The sequence below is a fragment of the Bombina bombina genome, chromosome 7 (assembly GCF_027579735.1).
Source record: "Bombina bombina isolate aBomBom1 chromosome 7, aBomBom1.pri, whole genome shotgun sequence".
Classification (NCBI taxonomy): Eukaryota; Metazoa; Chordata; class Amphibia; order Anura; family Bombinatoridae; genus Bombina; species Bombina bombina.
This window is the reverse complement of record NC_069505.1, coordinates 616,013,164-616,039,258: the sequence shown is the minus strand read 5'-3', so window position 1 is coordinate 616,039,258 and position 26,095 is coordinate 616,013,164. Positions and strand designations below refer to the sequence as shown.

Below are 26,095 nucleotides of genomic sequence, written 5' to 3'. Positions count from 1 at the left end.
AGCGACATTGGAGGAAATCTCAGAGTTCAGCTGACTTTCTTCACTACAAGTTCATCCTGAACTCCTACTATTCTGCCCTTAATCTTTATAAGCAACAATATTTTTCTAATCTCATCTCCACTCTTTCCTCTAACCCTAAAAGTCTGTTCTCCATGTTCAACACTCTTCTCCGCCCACCTCCACCTCCTAACACAACCTCTCTCTCAGCTCAAGATTTTTCCAGCCACTTCAACAACAAAATTGACTCCATCAGAAGTGAAATCAGCTCTCAACATACTTCCAATCTCCCACCCCCTCAAAAGCTCACGATCACCCAAAACCCAAATATCCAAAAATGCAGCTCTTTTGCCCCTGTTAATGAGGATGAAGTTTCTGCCCTTATACTGTCCTCCCACCTCACTACCTATCCCCTCGACCCCATCCACTCACAGCTACTCCCCTCCTTCTCTTCTACCCTCACCCCCATACTCACACACATTTTCAACCTCTCCCTCAGCACTGGTATATTTCCCTCATCTCTAAAACATGCACTGGTCACACCTATCCTCAAAACAACCTTCCCTCGATCCAACCTCACCTTCCAACTACTGCTCTATTTCCCTACTCCCTCTTGCCTCAAAGCTCCTTGAAAATCTAGTTTACGCACGTCTATCCCATTTCCTTACACTAAACTCTCTTCTTGACCCACTGCAATCTGGATTTCATTGCCATCACTCTACAGAGACAGCAATTGTCAAGGTTACCAATGACCTACTTACAGCAAAATCCAAAGGCCACTTCTCTCTGCTTATCTTCCTTGACCTGTCTGCAGCCTTTGACAATGTTGACCACCCTCTTCTGCTCCAAACCCTCCAATCCTTCGGCATCTGTGACACAGCTCTCTCATGGTTCTCTTTCTATCTGACTAACCGTACATTTAGTGTAGCCTTCTCCGGAGCATCCTCTGCCCCGTTACCACTTTCTGTTGGCATACCTCAAGGCTCTGTCCTTTTTCCCCTTCTCTTTTCAATCTACACATCATCACTAGGTTCCTTAATAAAGTACCATGGGTTTCAATACCATTTGTATGCTGATGACACCCAAATCTACCTCTCTGCACCAGACCTACCTCCTTCCTTACTAACCCGTGTCACTAACTGTCTATCTCACATCTCATCTTGGATGTCCTCTCACTACCTTAAGCTAAATCTCTCCAAAACTGAACTCCTTATTTCCCCCCCTTCTTCCATTGTCTCCACCCCCAAAATTTCTATAACTGTTGATAATTCCATCATTACCCCTACCCCACATGCCCGATTTCTTGGGGTCACACTTGACTCAGATCTTTCCTTCACTCCTCACATTCAGTCCTTGGCTAAAGCCTGCCGCTTCCACCTTAAAAACATTGCTAAAATTAGACATTTCCTTACACAAGATACAACCAAGATTTTAATCCACTCTCTCATCCTTTCCCGCCTCAACTACTGCAACTCCGTCCTCTCTGGTCTACCTAGCTGCCGCATTGCTCCTTTACAATCCATTATGAATGCCTCTGCCAGGCTCATCTTCCTTACTCATCGCTCTTCATCTGCTGCACCTCTCTGCCAATCCCTTCACTGGCTTCCTCTTGCCTGTAGGATTAAACATAAAATCCTCACCCTGACATATAAAGCTCTCAACTGCACTGCTCCCCCCCTACATCTCAGAACTTGTCTCTAGATACTCTCCCCCCTGTCCCCTTCGATCAGCTCAGGATCTCCTCCGCTCTTGTTACTTCCTCACATTCCCTTTTACAGGACTTCTCCAGACTAGCCCCCATCTTGTGGAATTCCCTGCCTTGCTCCATAAGACTCTCCCCTAGTTTTAACAGCTTCAAGCACTCCCTAAAAACTCTACTATTCAGGGATGCATACAACCAACACTAACCTTCCTAACTCCATTGCTTTCCCCTTGAACCCCTTAGAATGTAAGCCTATGGGCCCAGCTGTTTACAGATCGCTTCATAAGAGCCGACTACAACAGTGAAACTCTCGGCAGGGCCCTCTACCCACTTGACCCCTACAAAAGCTATCCTGTACACCGATTGTGTTTACAGCGCTGCAGAATCTGTTGGCGATCTACAAATACCTGATAATAATAATAATAATAGATATCCAACATCTATGCAATATCATTTAGATATTAGAAAATGTTGATTTCCCAAACTCAAGATCGGAAAGATTTACATTAATCAAATAAAGAAAAGGTTTCTCAACCAAATTTTAAAAAAAAATCAATTTATGTATAATTAGATCAGTATAATGTCACTTTAAGAAAGTATGTTATAATGTTGATTTGTAAGATGAAAGAAACAAGAGAGGCGCCTGTGTGTACCAGTAAATAACCAAATGATAATTTCAAAAGAGCCCTAATCAGGGTACTCACATTTGCAAAGAGCACTCAGACAGTGCTATTGGAAACAGGCTGGATGTTTGACAGCAACCCAGCTCACTGATTATAGAAACAAAATTACATTAAATCTGGAGAAGAGAAGACAAAACAGGGCGCCTGTGTGTACCAGTAATACACCAAAAAGATATCAGTGTAAATTCTCATTCAGTATACTCACATTTGTGAAGAGCACTCAGACAGTGCTATTAGGCACAAGCTGGATATTTAGCAGCAAACCAGCTTACTAAAATGATGGTAACACAGGGACACAGGAACATAGGTACTCCAAAATATATAGAAGAGTCTCAAAGGATAGAGACTATAAACTAAAACTGCAGAATAGACTGCAACAAATGCAGCCTATAACTCCCTAAGGAGTAACAGGTAGGTAGGAAAGGCACGGTTCCAATGTATAATGAACAAAATTTAAAATTAATTTATTGTAAATCGAAAATACAAAAAATACAGTTAAAAATATAAAACAATGGAACCAGAAGGCAGGGGTTGCTAGCTACCCTCCTTCAAATATGCAATGTGTTTCTCAGTGCTTTACCACACTGTTTAATCAGGCCATTGTTTTATATTTTTATCTGTATTTTTTGTATTTTTGATTTACAATAAATCAATTTTAAATTTTGTTCATTATACATTGGAACCGGGAATTTGGAAATTATCATTTGGTTATTTACTGGTACACACAGGCACCTCTCTTATTTCTTTCATCTTCCAGATTCTTTGACATCCACATGTGAGGAGAGTGCAGCATTACTGTATCATCGCCATCAGATCAAAACAACAATTGTCTTCACCTATTCTTGGTTGAAGTAAACAGATCTTATTGGACTTTGTTGCTTGTAAATGGGTTTCTCCATATACAGCATTGGAATATTATATGTATATGTCTATTGTACCTAGAATTTTGGGTGTTAACAATACTACTACGGGTACTCACATATAATTTTTTTTGTGTGTGTGTGTGTGTGTGTGTGTGTATAGTGTGCATGCACATTGGTGTGTGTATACTTGTGTGTGTGTGTATATATATATATATATATATATATATATATATGTGTATATGTGTTTATACATATATAATTAATTTTCCACATATATGTGTGTGTATATGTGTTGGTAGATGGTTTTGGTGTTGATGTGTAGAGCTTACACACTCATTTATCATTGTCCTAATACATTTATTATAGCGCCCCCTATTTAGAGCTAGTTTATATTAGTCTCTTCAACAATATTGATTTTTAATGATACTTACATCGGTGGCTGGGAAGGACAATCTGAAACCCAGGATAATGAAGGTGGGGACTGGGGTAAAAGTCTTGAAGGGGAGGGATGGGGTGATATGGGGGACTGGGCTGCCGCTCTGGTGGAGCCTGCACAGCTGGGGAGATAGGGGCCTGGGGAGTTGGTGGCTGTGCAGGTGGGTGATTTCTAAGGGTTGCCAAATGGGGAGAGCAGCAAAGGGGGGCAAGGTACAGTTTTTTTGGAGGGACAGGACAGGAGGAAGAATGGGAAGAGCCGGGAGCAGGTTCTGACTGTGAAGGGGTGGGAGGGGCTTCTGGCTGGGGAGAGGATTCTGGCTGTGGGGGGAGGGGATTCTGGCTGGGGAGGGGCTTCTGGCTGGGGGGGCGTCGGGGCTTCTGGTTGGGGAGGGGCTTCTGGCTGGGGGGGCTTCTGGTTGGGGGGGCGGGAGGGGCTTCTGGCTGGGGAGGGGGTTCTGGCTGGGGGGGGCGGGAGGCTGATGTCCAAAAGTGGAAGGTCCATCTGAAATATATAACAAATATATATATATATATATATATATATATATATATATATATATATACACATATATGATATGAAAATACCTTATTATCTTTATAAAAATAAATATTCAACATTATTTCAAGTCTGGATTCTTGTTCTCCAAAAATATTTAGACAAAGTCACAATAATGACTATGTCTTAAGTTATTGATTGATTTTAATTAAATATAATTACTAAGAAGATTTAATTGATCCTTTAAACTCTGAATGTTCACTGTTATTTTTCATGTAACATTCCATAAATACTTTACAAATCATACATTATGTGCTAATATTTATGATTGTATAATATATGTATTTTTTTGGATAATATTTTGTTATGCATGTATGCATTTGAGATTGAAATGAAATAGAGTTCTTTTAGACACATGCCCGTGGATTGATTTTGGGAAAAACAACAATTGAATAATATGGGAGTGTGTAATATGATCAAATTTAAATTGCCTTTGAAACTAGGTAACACTGATTTCATATATATATATATATATATATATATATTGGTGATTGCCTTTGTAATCTTAAATGGAATAATTTGAAGCTTGATGCTTCAATCAATTTCTCATCAGAATATATACACAGTAGATACTACCGTTCAAATTAAATATTAAGAATATCTATCTGATATTATATTTTCTATAATATTATATAATTTGTGAATCTCTCTTTTACATTCAGATTAAATGTATGTCATCCCAATATTATTAGACACATTCCGAAATGCATGCTTTATATTTAAGGAATATTATTGTTTGTTTGATTGAAATGGACAGTCTACACATAAATCTTTTTAAAATCAATTTACATATCATACATAATGAAATTAAAGAAATGAATTTCAACATGATTATGTTTTATGTATAGTTAGAAGTGGTTTATAAGTTCTAAACAATGATGACATAATGATATGGTCTGCATCTAGGCACTCAGATGAATAGCAATGACTGTCTGTACAATCAGAAGATGATTACTGGGGTTTTGCATGGAATATGCATGTGACATCATGATGTCATTAATGACAAATCGTACATCAATTAAATAAAAATTAAAAACATATGTTCATGCTGCATGATATAGAAAGGGGACTGTATTGTATTTTAAAGAAAATTGAATAATATAATTGAAAGGGACAAAGCTGTAGACTTTCCTTTTATTCAAGAGTATGATTTGTAAACAATAATACATGTTAGATACATGTTATATATATTTGACGTACCATCAGACTCAGAGGGAGCCACTTCCTCCTCCATCGTACATGTTGTTAAATCAATATCTGTAAAACATAATATGTTGTGTACATGTTAAAATCAAATATTATAACATATGTTACTGTTGCTCAAGGACACAAATCAAGTATTGCATTAAAGATATACTGAACCAAAGTTAGGAATTACATCGTTTTGATGGAGCATGCAAATGAAATAAGATTTGTAAATATCGTTGAGTAGGAATTACATGTTATAGTCTGTATTTCACAAAAGCTGAGTACATGGTACATGGAACAGATGTGTGTATCACTTGATGATTGTTGTCTAAATTTATACTAAATAGAAACATGTGCTAGCCATGTTCTGAAGCACAAAGGTGTAGACTAAGAAGTTTTGAGATCTTAATATTAAAATAAACTAATATATATATATATATATATATATATATATATATATATATATATGATCATAATATTTATGAAAAATACACCTTCAATGACATATGAATGAGTCAATGGACTTACCAGAAGCCTGCAATGGCAGGTCCTTATCAGTGCTGGATCCCTCTTTGCTCATCACAATAACTACTTCTATTAATGATATTAAAATATATTAGTGAACACAGTTTGGACATCACTAAATCACATTAGTATCAAATATTCTAAATAATATACTTCTAAATTTTAAAACTAGAGCACTAATATGAACCAGAAATTTATGAGTTCATCAAGGTGATTGTAAAGAAAATGATGTATTTCACATATGTTGGATTTCTTAATATATTAGACAGCCAATTATTCTCATATTAATCAATGGCATATCTAAATATAACTATTGATCCCTGTTTTAAAAATAATACAGACACACACACAACACTTTGAATAACAACTGGTGAAAACTCGAAAGTAATCCATGTGGCGCATAGATCCATTTTTGCAATGTACAGTAATCTGTTTTAGGACACAAAACATATTTATCACAATGCAAAACATAAGATATTTTTCTAAATATGTCATCATGGTGCTCTTTGAATATTTTTATATATATAAAGGTAGTCCAAGAGTGAAATATGTGATTTAGATATCATATCAGATATTTTTTCATCAAAACAGGGTAAGCATTAATTAAAATATTTTGAATTAATATTAAAACTTAAAATATCTTTATTTGACAATGTCACTGTTAATTAATAGTCTAGTCCATATGTTGATGTAACGAATGGGATAGAGCATGCAATTACAATCAAATATATAATTTCATGCTATCATCAAGAATCTTTAATTCTCCTTCTCTCTTAAAGGGACATGTAACTCAAACTGTGTAATTGTATTAATTTTCATGGTTAAAATCCAGCCTGTGATTTTAAAATGCTTTCAAATAGACTTATTTTAGCTAATTTGCTTCATTGTCTTTGAATCTTTTTTTTAAAGGACAAACTATGCACTACTGGGAGTTATCTAAAGACATGTATTGAACCAATGAAAATATGCTATTTTGTGCATCAAACAATCTGCAGGTTACTCTCAGTAATGCATTGCTGCTCCTGAGCCTACCTAGATATGCTTTTCAACTAAGGATACCAATAGACTGAAGCAATTTAGATAATAGAAGCAAATTTGAGAGTTGTTTAAAATCACATGTTGTGTCTAAATCATAAAAGAAAAATGTTGGGTTTCATGTCCCTTTAATGATAATAAGAAAATATCAAAGCATATGAGATGTATATTTATAGAATATGCACATATGTAAAAATGTGTTAGTGTCATCTAAATGTAGCCAAAAACTGTCAAGCACTACCCAGGGGCAGAATACAAAATGTCCATGACCCTAACATTACATTAAAATGAAGATATCAAGAATCAAAGGAATATCTTCAAATACTCATAAATTAAGATTTGTATTACAATGGAATCCCAACTCTGAATCATGATTCTTATTTTAAAATAACAACAAAATACAATTAGAGTATACATATTTATATAGATCAATGTGAATGGATTAGGTAATGTTATGTCCAAGTTTGTAAGACAAAATTAAATTAAAATTACACATACTATACTCTTGTCATATATAGTAGTAACACCAACACTAGGTTGTCTTGTCACCGTGCACTTTTGGACACTGTAAGTGCTGTATACCAAAATTACTGAATGACATACTATACTCTGATGAACATGGGCTTGCGGTTCCAGCACCAACATCCATATCTGTAAAATATTCAATCAGGATTGGATATCATTAACACAAATCCGGCCATGGACACAAACAATCAGATATTTATTTGATAATTGACAAAGTTAAATTATCTTTGTATTCACGTGAGTTCATTGTTTAATAAATTAATTTCTAAATAAAGAGATAATTTATTCTTATTTACAATCTTTTATGTTGCTGACTGTCGCTTTAAGTCATTTTTTGTCTTCTTGTATTGTCATCAATTGTTAGCCATTGTTCAATTTTTCTTTTGATCTTGCTAGTATAGCTTTTCTAATCTAGAAGATTGTAAATAAGGATACTGTATTCTTCACATATATACTAATTAACGTATACATTTGACCAACATGTCTAATGTAATGCCACTGTTACAGCAAACGCATGTTCACGTCTCCGCGCTGTTATATCTTTTGTGATCATTGTGCAATTATTCAAAGTGTAATTGCGCATCCGTGATTCATAATTGATTTGGATATAGTAGTGTGATGAGTATAATTTCTTAAGACTTCAAATATATTTGCAATTGGGTGTATTACTATATTCCAATCGGATATTTGTAAAGATTGAATGATACCAAATAATATTTTTAACTTTTGTATGATTCGATTTTCAATGTATGAAATGGCGGATAATAGGGATTTCACGGATTCACAAGTTGATTTCAGCTCTGTTACGCATATTATTGAGAGCGCAAGAAACATCATTCCTATTTCATGTGTGATAAATCTTAATTCAGATATATCAACATCATATGTAACGTGTGTTGTGAGATCTATGTAGGTTGAATATATGACTATATACCCATTTCTTAAATATATACTCAAATATTAATATATAATATGAAGTCTGATATTTACCTGGTTCAGCATCTCGACTTCCTTCTCCCAGGTCACCGATCAGAGAAGCAGCTGCACTGGGCTCTGGGTCTGGAGTTTCAGATCCAGCAGCTGGGGAAGGAGAAGAACTCGACGAGCAAATCTGTGGGCGGAACGGAGATTGAGGAGGGTGCATAAAGTCTCCTCATAAGTTTGCAGGTATAGTTTCCATGGGGGTGGATCCTGCTTTCCATCCCTCCGATGGGCTTTTACCCACTCCCTTATGAGGTGGACTTTTCTGCGAAGCCGCAACCTCATATCCCCGAATCTCTGCATGATTTGATCCGGAGTCCTCTGGATGTCACACACCAATTTAACATCTTGGGTGACAGACAACCAGAGGGCACTCCTAATTGTCGACTTCATCGACTTCTTCTTGTTCCCAAAAAGCTGCGGATAAAACTCCTCGACCGTGTTGACCAGTGCAGCACTTTCCTCCCATGTGAACCTGGGAGACATCATGCCTGCCGAGTTGAGTATATATAATATATTTACAATATATAAAAAACAATACACAAGCAGGCATTAGAGAACTGACAAAAATGGCAACGTGTAATGGACATTTATATGGTGAAGTAAACATGATATGCACCATGGGACATGGTATCTGTACATCTGATTGGATAAAATATTGAAATGTTGTTATCATGCCTGTGAGGCCATACTGACTCGTTATGTTTGTCTGATTGGCCGTTTCTTAATGTTTCATATCTTTGTAACTTCTATACACATACCTCCTGGGGATGCTATTACTACATTTGGCATGTAGACTTATTTGTAATTTATGAGACTGTTATGCATATATGTGTGACGCAGATTTAATATACGTTATAATTTAAATATTAATATATTAAATCTACATTTGATCTCGCTTTGATTTTTATTCATGATAGTAAATATAATCCAGTCACATTAGTAAGTGTTTTACACATTTTGATGTTTAATATTGATCATGTGATTTAATCTAAATATATTTTATTGTAAAAATTAAACATTGTATATATTCATTGTTTATTAAATAAATATCGTAACTCATTGTGAAGTATTGACATTGCTCTATTAAATGTATTTACAATCCCAACAATGCACATCGATTGTGTGCTAGTGCGTGACATTAGAATAGAATTATTAAAGATGCGAATCTTGTGTTGATCAATCTTGTGTTGATCGGAACAGCCAATAGAATGCGAGCTCAATCTGATTGGCTGATCGGATCAGCCAAATAGGATTGAACTTGAATCTGATTGGCTGATTCCATCAGCCAATCAGAATTTTCCTACCTTAATTCCGATTGGCTGATAGAATCCTATCAGCCAATCGGAATTCGACGGACGCCATCTTGGATGACGTCATTTAAAGGAACCGTCATTCGGCGAGTAGGCGTCGGTAGAAGAGGATGTTCCGCGTCGGATGGAAGATGATGGCTCCAGAAGAAAGAAGATTGAAGATGCTGCTTCATAGAAGACTTCATCCCGATGATGGACTTCTTCAGCGCCCGCTTGGATCAAGACTTCAGCCCGATGATGGATTTCTTCAGCCGCCGCTTGGATCCAGACTTCAGCCCGAGGATGGACGTCACTCTTCAGCCCCCGGCTTGGGCTTGGATCAAGACTTCGGACCCTCTTCTGGACCGATCGGTGAACCTGGCATGGTGAAGACAAGGTAGGGAGATCTTCAGGGGCTTAGTGTTAGGTTTATTTAAGGGGGGTTTGGGTTAGATTAGGGGTATGTGGGTGGTGGGTTGTAATGTGGGGGGGGGGTATTGTATGTTTTTTTTTTACAGGCAAAAGAGCTGAATTCTTTGGGGCATGCCCCGCAAAGGGCCCTTTTAAGGGCTGGTAAGGTAAAAGAGCTTTGAACTTTTGTAATTTAGAATAGGGTAGAGCATTTTTTATTTTGGGGGTCTTTGTTATTTTATTAGGGGGCTTAGAGTAGGTGTAATTAGTTTAAAATTGTTTTAATTTTTTTCTAATGTTTGTAAATATTTTTTTATTTTTTGTAACTTAGTTCTTTTTTATTTTTTGTACTTTAGTTAGTTTATTTAATTGTATTTATTTGTAGGAATTGTATTTAATTTATTTATTGATAGTGTAGTGTTAGGTTTAATTGTAGATAATTGTAGGTATTTTTTTTAATAAATTTATTGATAGTGTAGTGTTAGGTTTAATTGTAACTTAGGTTAGGATTTATTTTACAGGTAATTTTGTTATTATTTTAACTAGGTAACTATTAAATAGTTATTAACTATTTAATAGCTATTATACCTGGTTAAAATAATTACAAAGTTGCCTGTAAAATAAATATTAATCCTAAAATAGATACAATATAATTATAATTTATATTGTAGCTATATTAGGGTTTATTTTACAGGTAAGTATTTAGCTTTAAATAGGAATAAGTTATTTAATAAGAGTTAATTTATTTTGTTAGAATAAAATTATATTTAATTTAGGGGGGTGTTAGGGTTAGGGTTAGAATTAGCTTTAGGAGTTAAAAAATTTATTAGAGTAGCGGTGAGCTCCGATCGGCAAATTAGGGGTTAATACTTTAAGTTAGGTGTCGGCAATGTTAGGGAGGGCAGATTAGGGGTTAATACTATTTCTTATAGGGTTAGTGAGGCGGGAGTGAGGCGGATTAGGGGTTAATACATTTATTATAGTAGCGCTCAGGTCCGGTCGGCAGATTAGGGGTTAATAAGTGTAGTTAGGTGGAGGCGACGTTGGGGGCGGCAGATTAGGGGTTAATAAATATAATATAGGGGTCGGCGATGTTAGGGCAGCAGATTAGGGGTACATAGGGATAATGTAGGTGGCGGGGGTGTACGGAGCGGCAGATTAGGGGTTAAAAATAATATGCAGGGGTCAGCGATAGCGGGGGAGGCAGATTAGGGGTTAATAAGTGTAAGGTTAGGGGTGTTTAGACTCGGGGTACATGTTAGAGTGTTAGGTGCAGACATAGGAAGTGTTTCCCCATAGGAAACAATGGGGCTGCGTTAGGAGCTGAACGCGGCTTTTTTGCAGGTGTTAGGTTTTTTTTCAGCTCAAACAGCCCCATTGTTTTCTATGGGGGAATCGTGTACGAGCACGTTTTTGAAGCTGGCCGCGTCCGTAAGCACCGCTGGTATCGAGAGTTGCAGTGGCGTTAAAGTATGCTCTACGCTCCCTTTTTGGAGCCTAACGCACTGAAAACCCAGCCATTCTGTGAACTCTAAATACCAGCGGTATTTAAAAGATGCAGGGGAAAAAAAGCATGCGTAGCTAACGCACCCCTTTGGCCGCAAAACTCTAAATCTAGGCGATATTTTCTTGAGGACTCATGAAAGAAACGCTTTTAAATGAATGTCCCTTTAATGAGCTAATATGCAATATTGAAATTTATATAAAGACATCTGTCTAAACATCGTAAATATGCATTGTTGGCCACCCACAAATAAGTAGATATTTCACAGTAATGCTTTGATGATCATAAACCTATGCATCTCTTTTTTGCAAACTTAGGATAGCATGAGAAAAAACTATATAATTCTTAAAATCCATTTTTATTTTAGATTTCAATCTACTCTGCATAAATCATGTAAGATTAGATTCTTTGGTCATTTCACTTTAAATAAAAATTAAATGGCCATCACAAGTTCTAAACTAAAACTAAGTTCTTAGAAAAAAAAATATGCAGTCATGTGCAAATATATTAAAACATATTTTAATATATTATTTTATATACATATAAAAGGGACAGTAAAACAAAACAATATTTACTTTTATACACTACTAATTATTGCATGTTCAATACTGTTATATGAATATACATTTGACCTGTGTGAGAAACTTGTTTGCAATATGTCCACTTATCTCCATCCTTTCATTTTGCTTTAAAATGAATCAGTGCAGACTCTTAAAGGGACAGTATACTATAATATTTTATTAAATTAATGTGTTTATAATTCATTTGGATTTGAATATCAGAAGAGTATATAATGCTATAAATTAAATGGTTCATGTTGGTCTATGAATTATTTTGGGTAATCGAAAACCACAAACTGTGTATTATCTTGGATAGTTAGTCTGATCTCCTAATTTAAGCCCATGTTTAGACATATCCATACTTCTTATATGTGACAAACAAACATAAAACATTTGTAATTTGTATTACCTTATGTATTGTATGCCGCACTGTGAGTGAAATATCTTACAATGACTGTATTTATACAGCTTTGCCTTAAAGGGACATTAAACAAGAATATTTTCTTTCCTGATTTAGATGGATAATACAATGTTAAACAACTTTCTAATTTACTCCTGTTATCTCATTTGCTTTTATCTCTTGATATTCTTTCCATAAAAAGCATATCTAGATAGGCTCAGGTGCTTCTGATTGCTGGCTGCACCTAGATGCCTTGTGTAATTGGCTAACCCATGTGCATTGCTATTTATTTAACAAAAGAATATCTAAAGAATTAATCAAATTAGATAATAGAAGTACATTTGAATGTTGTTTAAATTTGTATTCTCTGTCTGAATCATGAAATAAAATAGTGGGTTTCATGTCCCTTTAAGGAAAAAAAACATTAGGAATAGGTGTAGTTAACATTTGAAAATATAACATAAAATAAAATAAAGGGTCACGGAAATACATATAGTTATGTGATACACTCCAAAAGGTATATTTTAACATATATATAGTTAACTGACCCTTCAAATGACTCCACTAGAGTGAAAAGTCATCAATATGGCATACAATAAATAGCTCGTTATAAATGTTAAATTAACTTCTGTTTTTATTTAAAGATAATTTAAACTATATTACCTTGCAAATAATTAAAGCATAATAACCTATATTTATTTTAATAATGTTTTCGGATACCTAACAAAGATTACAGAGATTAGAATGTAAATATAACATTAAACTACACTGTCACTTTAATGTAAGAAGTTAAACACTTTCATTTCTTAAAAGTGATATGAGCAAAGTTGTTATGTATAATTCATACTACATATCCTCGTAATAAACATTTTATGATTTTGACATCTATAAATCACACAATCAAAGCATAGATGGCTGTATCTAACTCCACCTTAAATTTTGGAAGATACTTGACTTTAACATTCTATCATTAAGCTGTGCTGATATTTTTTAATTAAAGAAATTATTAAAAATTAGGATATTTGCTATCAGGCATGTGCTTGGAAACATAGATACTTTAACAATCAGTGGACTAATATTTTGTTTACATGTCAGAATATTAGATGGATGTATTTCTGCTTATCTTACGGGGATAGAGATATTTATCAAATAATATGTATTTCAATAAATAAATGTGAAAGATATAGTATGTAAAAAAATTGAATTAATCAAAAATGAAAATCTGAAAAAAAAAGAAAAGAAATATGAAAATCATTAGTCAATTAGGTTATTTAATGAACACATGTCTAAACATATTCAGTAAATCTAATTATTGAAAATTCATCTTCTGTCTATCCTCTAACATGTATTGTTTGTCTTGATATTAAAAACAGGTTCAGACTGGAAATCTATATCTAGCCATAATTTAAAAATGATCACATTAAATTGTCTAATCAATATTTGAACTACACATGATAGCATCTAAAATTAGACAAAATAATGCATATCAAATTTTTAAAACATAAATTATTCTATTGTATAAGGGACATAATTGAATGTAAGATTTCATGTCATTTCAAACAATAATATACCTAAATGTAAACTATAAAATGTATCCCTTTATCTGTCTGAATTCTCAAAATCTGAGTCCTCTCTAGCACAAAGTAGGGGTAATGTTTCTAAAAAATTTTTTTCTAAAATAGGACATGTATATATTTAGAATTATTTGAACATTATTCCTCCTATGATTCTTAAATAGCATGCATTGTACAAACTAACCTGGATGTATGGTCTTTGAAAGGCAATTCTATTCAAAATATCAGTTTATCTTCATTAGCTGTCCTATTCATCATTTTCAAAATAGAGGATTGTGAAATACCATCTAAAAATAAAATTAGGAAACATAAGTGTCTCCCATAGGATACATCCTGCATCCCCAGTCTTGTTCCAGAGAAGTGTGTCCACTTACCATGTGAACGTGTCTTTGTATGTTTTTAAGTTGAAAAGACAATGCCACAGACATGATCACATTGGTATTCTTCACTTTCAGTCTTGGATTCTTCACTTTCAGTCTGTAGATGAAGTCACCTCCCTAATGGAAATAAAATTGAAAATAAAAAAATCATTAATAAAAATGTGTGACTTGTTTCTGCACCCCCCTCTAGCCATTTCTAAAACTATTTACATCAATAGCTTACTAAGCGTATGTAGCATCTTTTGTGTTATGTTCTATCAATCAAGTGTGAAGCTGAGTCATACATTGTGCAGACCAAACCTCTGATGTATGACTTTGAATCACATACACCGAGATTACAATTTTTGCGGTATCAGGGGTGCGTTGCTAACAAGCCTTTTTTTCTTACCACTCACTTAAGACAATGCTGGTATTACGAGTTTTCTGCAAGCCGGCATTAGCCTCAATAAAGTGAGCGTTGAGCAAAATTTAGCTCCACATCTCACCTCAATACCAGCGTTGCTTAAGTCAACGGTAAGCTGACTGAACGTGCTTGTGCACGATTTCCCCATAGGAAACAATGGGGCTGAGCTGGCTGAAAAAAAACCTAACACCTGCAAAAAAGCAGCGTTCAGCTCCTAACACAGCCCCATTGTTTCCTATGGGGAAATTAATTTTATGTCTACACCTAACACCCTAACATGAACCCCGAGTCTAAACACCCCTAATATTACACTTATTAACCTCTAAGCTATCGCGACACCTACATTATATTATTAACCCCTAATCTGCCGCTCCAGACACCGCCGCCACCTACATTATACTTATGAACCTCTAATCTGCCACCCCCCAATGTCGCCGCAACTATATTAAATGTATTAACCCCTAATCTGCCACCGCCAACGTCGCCGCCACTATTATAAATTTATTAACCCCTAAACTAAGTCTAACCCTAACCCTAACACCCCCCTAACTTAAATCTAATTTAAATTCATCTAAATAAATTTACTACAATTAAATAAATGATTCATATTTACAACTAAATACTTACCTGTAAAATAAACCCTAAGATAGCTACAATATAACTAATAGTTACATTGTAGCTAGCTTAGGATTTATATTTATTTTACAGGCAAGTTTGAATTTATTTTAACTAGGTAGAATAGGTATTAAATAGTTATTAACTATTTAATAACTACCTAGCTAAAATAAGTACAAAAGTACCGGTAAAATAAACCCTAACCTAAGTTACAATTCCACCTAACACTACACTATAATTAAAATAATTACCTAAACTTCCTATAATTAATTACAATTAAATTAAATAAACTAAATTACGGAAAAAAAAGAATTACAAGAATTTTAAACTAATTACATCTACTCTAATCCCCCTAATAAAATAAAAAAGCCCCCCAAAATAATAAAATTCCCTACCCTATACTAAATTACTAATAGCCCTTAAAAGGGCCTTTTGCAGGGCATTGCCCCAAAGTAATCAGCTCTTTCACCTGTAAAAAAATACAATACCCCCCTCAACATTAAAACCCACCACCCACACACCCAACCCTACTCTAAAACCCACCCAATCCCCCCTTAAAAAAACCTAACACTACCCCCTTGAAGATCACCCTACCTTGAGCCGTCTTCACCCAGCCGGGCACAAGTGGTCCTCCAGAGGGTCCAAAGTCTTCATCCTATCCAGCCAGAAGAGGACATCCAGACCGGCAGAAGGCTTCATCCAGGCGGCATCTTCTATCTTCATCCTTCCGGAGCGGAGCGGGTCCATCTTCAAGACATCCGACGTGGAGCATCCTCTTCATCCGACGGCCGACGACTGAATGACTGGTCCTTTAAGTGACGTCATCCAAGATGGCGTCCCTTGAATTCCGATTGGCTGATAGAATCAGCCAATCGGAATTAAGGTAGGAAAAATCCTATTGGCTTATTACATTATATTTAAGTTAGGGGGGGTTAGATTTAGGTTTAGACTTAGGTTTAGGGGTTAATAAATTTAATATAGTAGCGGCAACGTTGGGGGCAGCAGATTAGGGGTTAATAAATGTAGGTAGGTGTCAGCGATGTTAGGGATGGCAGATTAGGGGTTAATAAAATTGAATTAGTGTTTGCGAGGCGGGAGTGCGGTGGTTTAGGGGTTAATACATCTAATAAAGTGGCGGCGATGTCCAGTCGGCAGATTAGGGGTTAAACATTTTAGCTAAGTGTTTTCGATGTGGGAGGGGGGCTCGGTTTAGGGGTTAATAGGTAGTTTATGGGTGTTAGTGTACTTTTTAGCACTTTAGTTAAGAGCTTTATGTTCCGGCGTTAGCCCATAAAACTCTTAACTACTGACTTTTAAATGCGGTAGGAGTCTTGACAGGAGAGGGTCTACCGCTCACTTCTTCCAAGACTCGTAATACCGGCGTTAGGCAAATCCCATTAAAAAGATAGGATGCGCAATTTACGTAAGGGTATTTGCGGTAAGCTTGAGGTAAGTGAGCGGTACACCTGTACCTGCCAGACTCGTAATACCAGCGGGCATTAAAAAGCAGCATTGGGACCTCTCAATGCTGCTTTTTAAGGCTAACGCAAGACTCGTAATCTAGCAGATAGTATTGCTAGAGTATCCCTTTCTGACTATCTAAAAATCTAGTAATGTGTAAACTAAATACTACATTTTACATTGTATGACATATGATGGATCAATGTTCAAATTCCCCCCCCCCACGCCATACATTCTATATACTTACCATCTGATGTTGTCTTTGAAAATCAGGTGGCGAAGTCATTACAAGAGCCAATGTCAGAATCATCTATTTTATAAATTACCTATGATAATAAAAATATCAAATTATATTTTGATCTAATCATTTGTTGAACAATCCTAACATGTTTGCACAATTCTCTACTTCTCATTTTAAACATGTTTGCACAATTCTCTACTTGCACACATATTCACAATGCTCCTATACAACTTCTAGTATTTACTGTTTGAAGTTGAGGTTGATGATGTTTGCTCTGACATTGAGCCCTTCGTCCCGGAAAGTCCCCTCTAGAACTGACTCATCCTCCTCATCTTGGAGGAGGTCTCGGGGTGCCTAGACAGCCTGCAGCATCCCAGCCCACTGAGCTATGTTATGCAGGACGCTGCAGGCTATAACAATCTTTGCCACCTTACTAGGGCTGTATTGGAGGGCTCCTCCAGACCTGTCCAGGCATCTTAAGCACATTTTGAGGAGCCCAAACATCCTCTCCACTACAGCCCTAGTCCGCTTGTGCGCCCGATTGTAGCGCTCCTGGGCATTGTCTGTGGGGTTACGTATAGACGTAATGAGCCAAGGCCGGCTCATGTTACCCGAATCACCTATAAATAATGAACATAACAAAATGTCAAATATTCAAAATATCTCCTAAATTATTAAAGTTAACTACATTTTTATAAGATACAATGCATTTGTGTACACAAAAATCACATAAACTAGATATTTTCTAAAAGAGAAATAAATGGTTAAATTGTACCCTAGAGCTGCACATTTATGCTAGGACATGCTACATATCTGTTTGGTGCTTAAACTAGACATTTGCAGAAAGGCAATTACATGGTTAAAGCGCATCCTATAGCTGCACATTTAAGGTAGGACATGATACGTATGCGTTTCTCGCATAAACTAGACATTTTCTAAAAGAGAAAGTAATGGTTAAATTGCATCCTAGAGCTGCACATTTTAGCTAAGACATGCTACATATCTGTTTGGTGCTAGAACTAGACATTTGCAGAAAGACAATTACATGGTTAAAGCGCATCCTAGAGCTGCACATTTAAGCTAAGACATGCTACATATCTGTTTGGTGCTAGAACTAGACATTTGCAGAAAGACAATTACATGGTTAAAACGCATCCTAGAGCTGCACATTTTGCACAGATTACAGTGGCAATTGTCTAACTAATTAACCGTGCTGTGCACAAGTACCCACCAATGAGCCACCATGGGGAAACTGTTTGCCCTCAAACTGCCGCCACAGGGACCACTGCCTAAAGGATATGGGCATCATGACAAGCCCCACCAAAATTCGCACACACATTCATAATCCGCATCCGTGCATCGCAAACGAACTGCACGTTGAGACTATGAAAGTGTTTGCGATTTTGGAAGGGCTGGTCATCTGCTGGAGCATGCAGCGCAATGTGGGTGCAATCTATTGCTCCCAAGACATTGGGCATTCAAGCTATTGCAAAGAATTCCCTCTTCAGGCTCCTCCAATCACCATAATTTTGAGGGAATCCTATGTAGAGCTTACAAACTTGTACCATGGCATCCAGAAAGTTGTCAAAAACCACAGAGAAGGTACCCTGAACAGCCCATGCATGTACCCCTCTCCGGATTAAAACATTCCGGAGGCCAGGAAGTGTATGCAACTTAGCATCTTGGTCATGCCAGGGATTGCAGTCCGCATACGTTTACGTAGCTCCATATGAGGTTTAAGTACATTGTAAAGGCTAATGAGCTGATCGCCATTGAGCCTATACTTGTCATAAACCTCGAAGTCGCTCATGTTATCCAAGGTGGGCCTTACCCTTTCAACACGAGGACCTCTAATCAGACGAGCCCTGTGTCACTCTTGGAGACGCTGAGCATTCCTGATTCTGTTGAACACAACTCGTGCAACAGCACCAGCACCAACTAACTGCTGATCAGCCATATTTGCCAAGCCAAACAGCACAAAGCCAAACAGCAGAGCAAACACACAAGGAGTAACAAGGTATGCAAAAACACAAAAGCAATTTGATACAATGTTGATCACAAGGGACGCTTTGGCCATGTTGTTTGGGGGATTTATAGTGCAATATGTCCAATGGTAGCGTGTTCGTAATGATTGCTGATTGTATACACTTGATTGTATGTGAGCGGCGCAAATGCTTTCAAAGTGGACGGATTTTCCTGTGTTTGATGAAATTGATTTCCCCCCCAATGAATCACAATGTGAAAGTGTAAAATGTAACATATACAGTGCACCTTCATGATGTTTGTTCATATGCGTAATAAATACTAAATAAACGCGATCTTATATTAAAAACCACAAGTCCACGCTAACATGAATGAAAGTGCATACTTGTGTATAATGTGTGCAAAGACATGGCATAGAATCTGATCGATCAATGTTGCTGTAATATTGGTGACATCAATATTCTTCTATATATAAGTGATTGACGAGATGTCAATATTTTACGTGTCCCATTGAAATCACAATAATAATGAAGCTGCTGAAAGGGGCGGTACAGTCCTAATGCTGTAATCTGTATGGTTGAAGCTTAGAATGACGTCATCATATAAGCAACCTGCCTGTCTAGTTTGCAAATCTTCGTTGTGTTGTTGTATTTTGCAACATTCTTATTGTGTGCTTATTAAAAAGATAAATGTGTGCTTTGTTGTTGTGTGATGCGTGTTATGCACATCTATGTATGTATTGTGATTCTTTCCCACATATGCTGATTTATATAAAGCAGTATAGCATTGCTGTTCCTTCCAAAAATGTGACAGCTCTAATCTGTTCTAATGATATGTTATTATTGTACGTAATTCCTAATGGTATATTATGAGTGAATTGTGATGTTAAAGGGACACTAAATCCATAATTGTTTTTTCGTGATTCCGAGAGAGAATCCAATGTTAACCAACCTTCCAATGTAGTTGTATGATGTAAATGTGTTCATTGTTTATATGTGTTTTTTTTGCCAGAATATCAATGCACATGTATGAGTCAATGACAAAAGTCATGTATGTGCATCCATTAATGATCATGTGTTAAGCCTATGTAGATATGCTGTTCATGCAAGCATATAAGTTGAATAAATGAAATGTTATAATAGACGTAAATGAGACGTGTTTACAATTCTCTACTGTTTGTGAATAATGAAATGTAAAAAATAAGTTTCTGTCCATTTAAATATGATTTAATTATTGAAACTGATTTCGTATTGTTGATGATAGAATTGATGGTGATTTCTAGTTGATGTAATGTAATTTCCTTTAAGAATGTGATGTTGTAGTTTTGTTCACACAAGTAAAAGCCATAACTCCATAGGGAAATTGTAATTTCTTAATCTATTTGTCATAGCGGGACTAACGCAAGAATGAATGAATTAGCGCCCCAATTCTAACGCTGGTATTACGAGTTTTAAAGTCTAAAAAATGCTTTTGCATTAGGTGAATCTGCTGGTCGCGTGCACGAGCATGTATTCCCCATAGAAGTCTATGGAGGAGAGAAATGTCCAGAGAAATATAACCCAACACTTGTGTTGAGTGTAAAGTGAGTGAAATGTCCTTCTGTGAAAAAGTAGCTAAATCGTGTTAATTTCATAATAAAACTATGTTTTGTGTAGGTAATGTGCTGTATATTGTTTGTATCGATCGATTTGTGTATATATGTGATAATATTTGTAGTTAGATGTAGCTATATGAGTGTATGTTCCCGTATGTCTTTGTAAGTCAATGTAAAATGGTTTTGTGTGCATTTTTTTTCAAACACCCGAGATCTCGTAACTTTGATCGGTTATATTTTGACATGAAAAATTTAAATATGAAAAATAAATATTGTCGAGTGTTTGTATGAGTGTAAGTGTACTTTGTGTAATGTTTTTGAAGTAATTTGTGGATGTTTTTGTTATTGATATATCATTAACTACTGGGTCTCTGTGAGCGGTATGTATTTGAGCGTAGATGGTGATATTTGTGGCGCTACGGAAACTTGTAATAGCAGCGGTAGGGAAAATGAAGCGCTATAAGGCTTTTTCATTCATAACGCAAAACTCGTAATCTAGCCATTAGTTATTTATTAGGTCTTAAATGACATGCTACTGCAACCCTATGACCTATTCAGTTATCCAGACAGCTTTATATTAGATAAGGTTGATATGTACAGGTACACATAGAGACAGAGACAACTTGTCAGAGCAAAACAGAGCCACACACTTATAACAGAAAAGAAAATAAACAAAATATACAACTGGAGTGAATATTATATCAAAATTATTGTCAAAAAATGTATATATATTTACATCTAAATATAGTCACCAGCGTCCATAGGGTTGTCACAGATGTAAATGTCACATCAAGTTGTTCAAAGAGTTCCTGCTAGCTTCAAAATTGGTTGTTCGTTGTACCAACTGGAGTAAGGTAAACACTGGTGTCTGGAAAAATAAAAACAGTGCAGCTCCGACTTACATTATTTTATTAAAACATGCAGTAAGCACATACAATCAATGCACTTACAAGATAAAATCAGGATACGGGCACATCAGAATAGTATAATCCTATGTAACTAGATCCTCTATATGTTTACACCTTCCTCTCAGCTTACATCTGGTCAGTATTCGAAACCAAGTTGCTTGATGTCGGCAGTTTGTCGGCAGTTTGTCCTTCGATTAAAACCACCATTGCTGGTTACATGCTGACGTTACTTGTGGATGTACGGTGGTTTAGGCAGGGCCAAAAACCTCAATGCGTTTCTCCCGCTAGGCATACAGTCTTTCTCAAGAGGAGCAGTGATTAGATGCGTAACTCACTGCTATGTGGGCTTTTATATACACAGAGTGTGCCCCAGGGGAAGTGTTTAAGTACTTGAATGAACACACAAATTGAACAATGGACATAATTATCCCTCCTGGCAATAATGTGCCGGTACATCATAAATATCAACATAACTTCTCCTACATCCACAGTCGTTACTTTACCAAGCATATATTAAATAAAATCAACAATGTAATAAAACACACACACTTAACTGAGAGTAAGTGTTTAAAACATATCACAATGTTACTTATAAAACATTATTTATAAGACACTAAAACATTTATATATATACTGTATATATTTAAATATATTAATATACAGGTAGTTTTCTTTTGCCCTTATACAACAAAAAAACTAGTAAAGTTTCTCTCCCAACTTTTGTATGCTAGACTCACATATTAATATTAAAGCTGATTATTTTTTAATTGTTTTTTGTGGGTATGAGACATAGTAGTTTGCATCCTTTTCTAGATGACTGAGTAAATTCCCCAATACACAGTGTGATCTAATTTTTTCTAATTTTCTAATCTTCAGGATACCTCCTGTTGCTAAATTCTTTTCTATTGACTGGAAAGTCCAATAGTGGCCCATTAGGTAATATGGGAGGTTCCCAGATCAGAGAGTATTCTAACCAAATAGAAATTTGAGTGTCTTATTTTCTTTTTTGCTCAGTTTCATCATATTGAGGATTATAGGCACTATATTCAGGTCACTTAGCTTTGTGGATTCTGTTGTGTGTATTGTATGTATTGTTACTTTGTATTGTCTGTACCCTATTTCTTGAACCTCAATATTAATATGTGAAAAAAATGTGACATTATTCTAAAATGTAATGATTTTTTTTATTTTATTTTCCATGGCTTTCATAACCTCTCTATTTCTTAAGCTATAGACTAGTGGATTTAACACTGGGACTACAGCAATATACAGTAATGAAAGAATTATATCTAATTTCTGTGAATTTTCAGACTTTGGTTTCATGTTCATACTTAGAGAAGTCCCATAAAATAAAATGACAACCGTGAGATGTGAGGAACAGCTGGAGAACATCTTACTTCTTCCATCTGAGGTCTGAATCTTCAGGATGGTCGCTATAATGTACATATATGAGGTTATGATCAGTATAAAAGGACAACATCCCACTAACACACCAGCAATACTTGTAAACATTATAATGTTTGTGGTGTCACTGCAAGAGATCTTTATCACAGTTTGGAAATCACAGAAGAAATGGTTAATGTCCTGTACATCACAGAATGTCAAGTTAGTCACCATCAAAATCAAAATTAATGATATAATCGCTCCAATAAACCAGGAGGTAAAGGCTAAAAGGATACACACCATTTTGTTCATAATGAGTATATAATGCAGAGGAATACATATAGCCACATAGCGATCATAAGCCATGGAAGTCAGTAATAAAAATTCTACAACAACACATAATGCAAAGAAAAACATCTGTGCAAAACAGCTTGTGATAGAAATGCTGGTATTTTCAGTGACGGTGGTGACCAATAGTTTTGGCAAAACCGTAGAGACGTACACAATGTCTTCAACTGACAGATTGCACAGGAAGAAATACATTGGTGTGTGAAGTTGAGACACCAGGCACACAGCTGTAGTAATCATTAGGTTACCAAGCACAGCCAGCAGATACATGATAAAAACTCCTGTAAATACTACAGCTTGGTTGTTTGTGGAAGCAAAAAATGACACTAGGAAGAATTCTGTTAGTGATGTGTTGTTTTTTACAGTTGCACTTGGGATATTTCCTTTGGTAAAAGGGAAAAATAAATTGGAGAAGCTGTTTATTTTATCATTCAGAATTGTGTAAATATTACTGTTACTTGTATTCTGAATCTTTATTGGGTTTGGGTTATTTAGTTTGTAGAACAAAAAGAAACAGCACATTCACAGTATGGATATTTCATTGTTGCTAAGTTCCTGATTATTTTATAGTGATGCCTGTGTGTTCTTAGAATATTTAATATTAACCTTTTTCTTACTAACATCAGTATAAAGATCATTGGACCTTGTTTACCGGAAAATTATCGTTTTACAAAATAAGTCCCACTATATTTACTAAAAGTTAATTAAAATCATAGTATACGTCTTGTACTTACATCTGTCTTGCTATAGAACAATATGTCATCCAAGTCAAACATTTTTAAAAACAAATTAACATCTCGTTTGCTAATATTCAGGTAGATTACGAGTTTTGCGTTACGGCTTTTAATGCTGAAAAAATGGCAATTTCAGCGTAAAAGCAGTAACGCCGCCATTGGGAGTCGTGTCGGTATAGCTATACCGCAAGCATTTTAGCCTGTAACGCAATGTCTATTCAGTGGGATTTTCATAGCACCGGTATTACAGGTTGTGCAGTGAGGCTAAAAAGCTTGCGTTACAGCCTATACCGACACGATCCAGTAGTGAGACCAGTAGTTATGAGTTTTGCTCTACAAAAATGTTTCACAAAATTCATAACTAAAGTGTTACAAAGTACACCAACACCCATAAACTACCTATTAACCCCTAAACCGCCACCTGCATCACAAACACTATTAACTATTAAAACGTATTAACCCCTACCCCACCATCATCACAACTATTAAATAAACCTATTAACCCATAAATTGCCTCCTCCCGACATGGCCAACACTATAATAAAGCTATTAACCCCTATTCCGCCGCTCCGCAACATTGCCACCACTATAATAATGCTATTAACCCCTAAACCCCAGGGCCCTCACATCGCTGCTACTAAATAAAGCTATTAACCCCTAAACCGCCTGGATGGAAATGGATGTCCGGACTTCAGCAACTGTGAGTAGATCTTCTGGGGTTAGTGTTAGTTTTTTTTTTCATTTTTTGGGTGGGTTTTTTTTTTTTAGATTAGGGCTTTGAGCTTTTTTAAAAAGAGCTAAATGCCCTTTTAAGAGCAATGAAAAAGAGCCATATGTCATTTTAAGGGCACTGCCCATACAAATGCCCCATTAGGGGCAATGGGTAGCTTAGGTTTTTTTATTTTGGGGGTTGGTTGGGTGGTGGGTTTTACTGTTGGGGGGACTTTGTATTTTTACAGGTTAAAGAGCTGACTCTTTAGGCCATTTTGAGAGCTATTGGTAGTTTATTGTATGCTAGGGGTGTTTTTATTTTGGGGGGCTTTTTTATTTTTATAGGGCTATTAGATTAGGTGTAATTGTTTTTATTATTTATAATTTAGTTTATTATTTTTTGTAATCTTATTGTTTTTTATTTTTCGTAATTTAGTGTTTATTATTTTTGTAATTTTAGATTTTTTAATTTTTTTTCGTGGTGTTAGGTTTTTTTAAATGTGTAATTTATATTTTTTTAATTGGTAGTTTTTTTAAATATTATAAGAATAGTTATGTTAGGTTAATTTATAGTTTAAGCTTTATTTTTTGGATTTCAAAGGTATGTTTTTATTTATTTTAATATAGTTGTACTGTAATTTTTATTTAAAGTTAGGGGGTGTTAGGTTTAGAGGTTAATAGTTTAATTTAGTGTTTTGCGATGTGGGGGGCTGGCGGTTTAGGAGTTAATTGGTTTATTTAGTAGCGGTGATGTGGGGGCAGAGGTTTAGGGGTTAATAGCTTTATTATAGTGGCGGCAATGTCGGAGAGTGGCGGAATAGGGGTTAATAGCTTTATTATAGTGTTGGCGATGTCGGGGAGTGGCGGAATAGGGTAGTTTAGACTTGGGGTTTATGTTCGGGTGTTAGGTATAAACTTAACTTTTTTACCCCTGTAGACATGAATGGGGTTGTGTTACAGGGATTTTTTATTCCCAAAGCAGCCCTTGGATTTTGTGTGGTATGGAGCTTAATTCCACCATATCGCATGCACAAGGAGGTTTTTCAGTAACTCGTAATGGCAGTGGAGGATGAAATGACGCAACTTTTTTGCCGTTAGTT

At 35.8% G+C, this 26,095-nt stretch overlaps 1 protein-coding gene across 1 annotated transcript in view; it reads right to left on the bottom strand.

Annotated features, from left to right (window-relative positions):
- The window catches only part of LOC128636719 (olfactory receptor 1G1-like), a 52,670-nt gene extending 28,850 nt beyond the window's left edge, over positions 1–23,820 (bottom strand). Inside the window, exon 1 of the mRNA XM_053689704.1 lies at positions 23,032–23,820. Within this exon, the coding sequence (XP_053545679.1) occupies positions 23,032–23,820 (789 nt within the window). The remainder of the gene's footprint in view (positions 1–23,031) is intronic.
- Between the last annotated feature and the right edge of the window lie 2,275 nt (positions 23,821–26,095).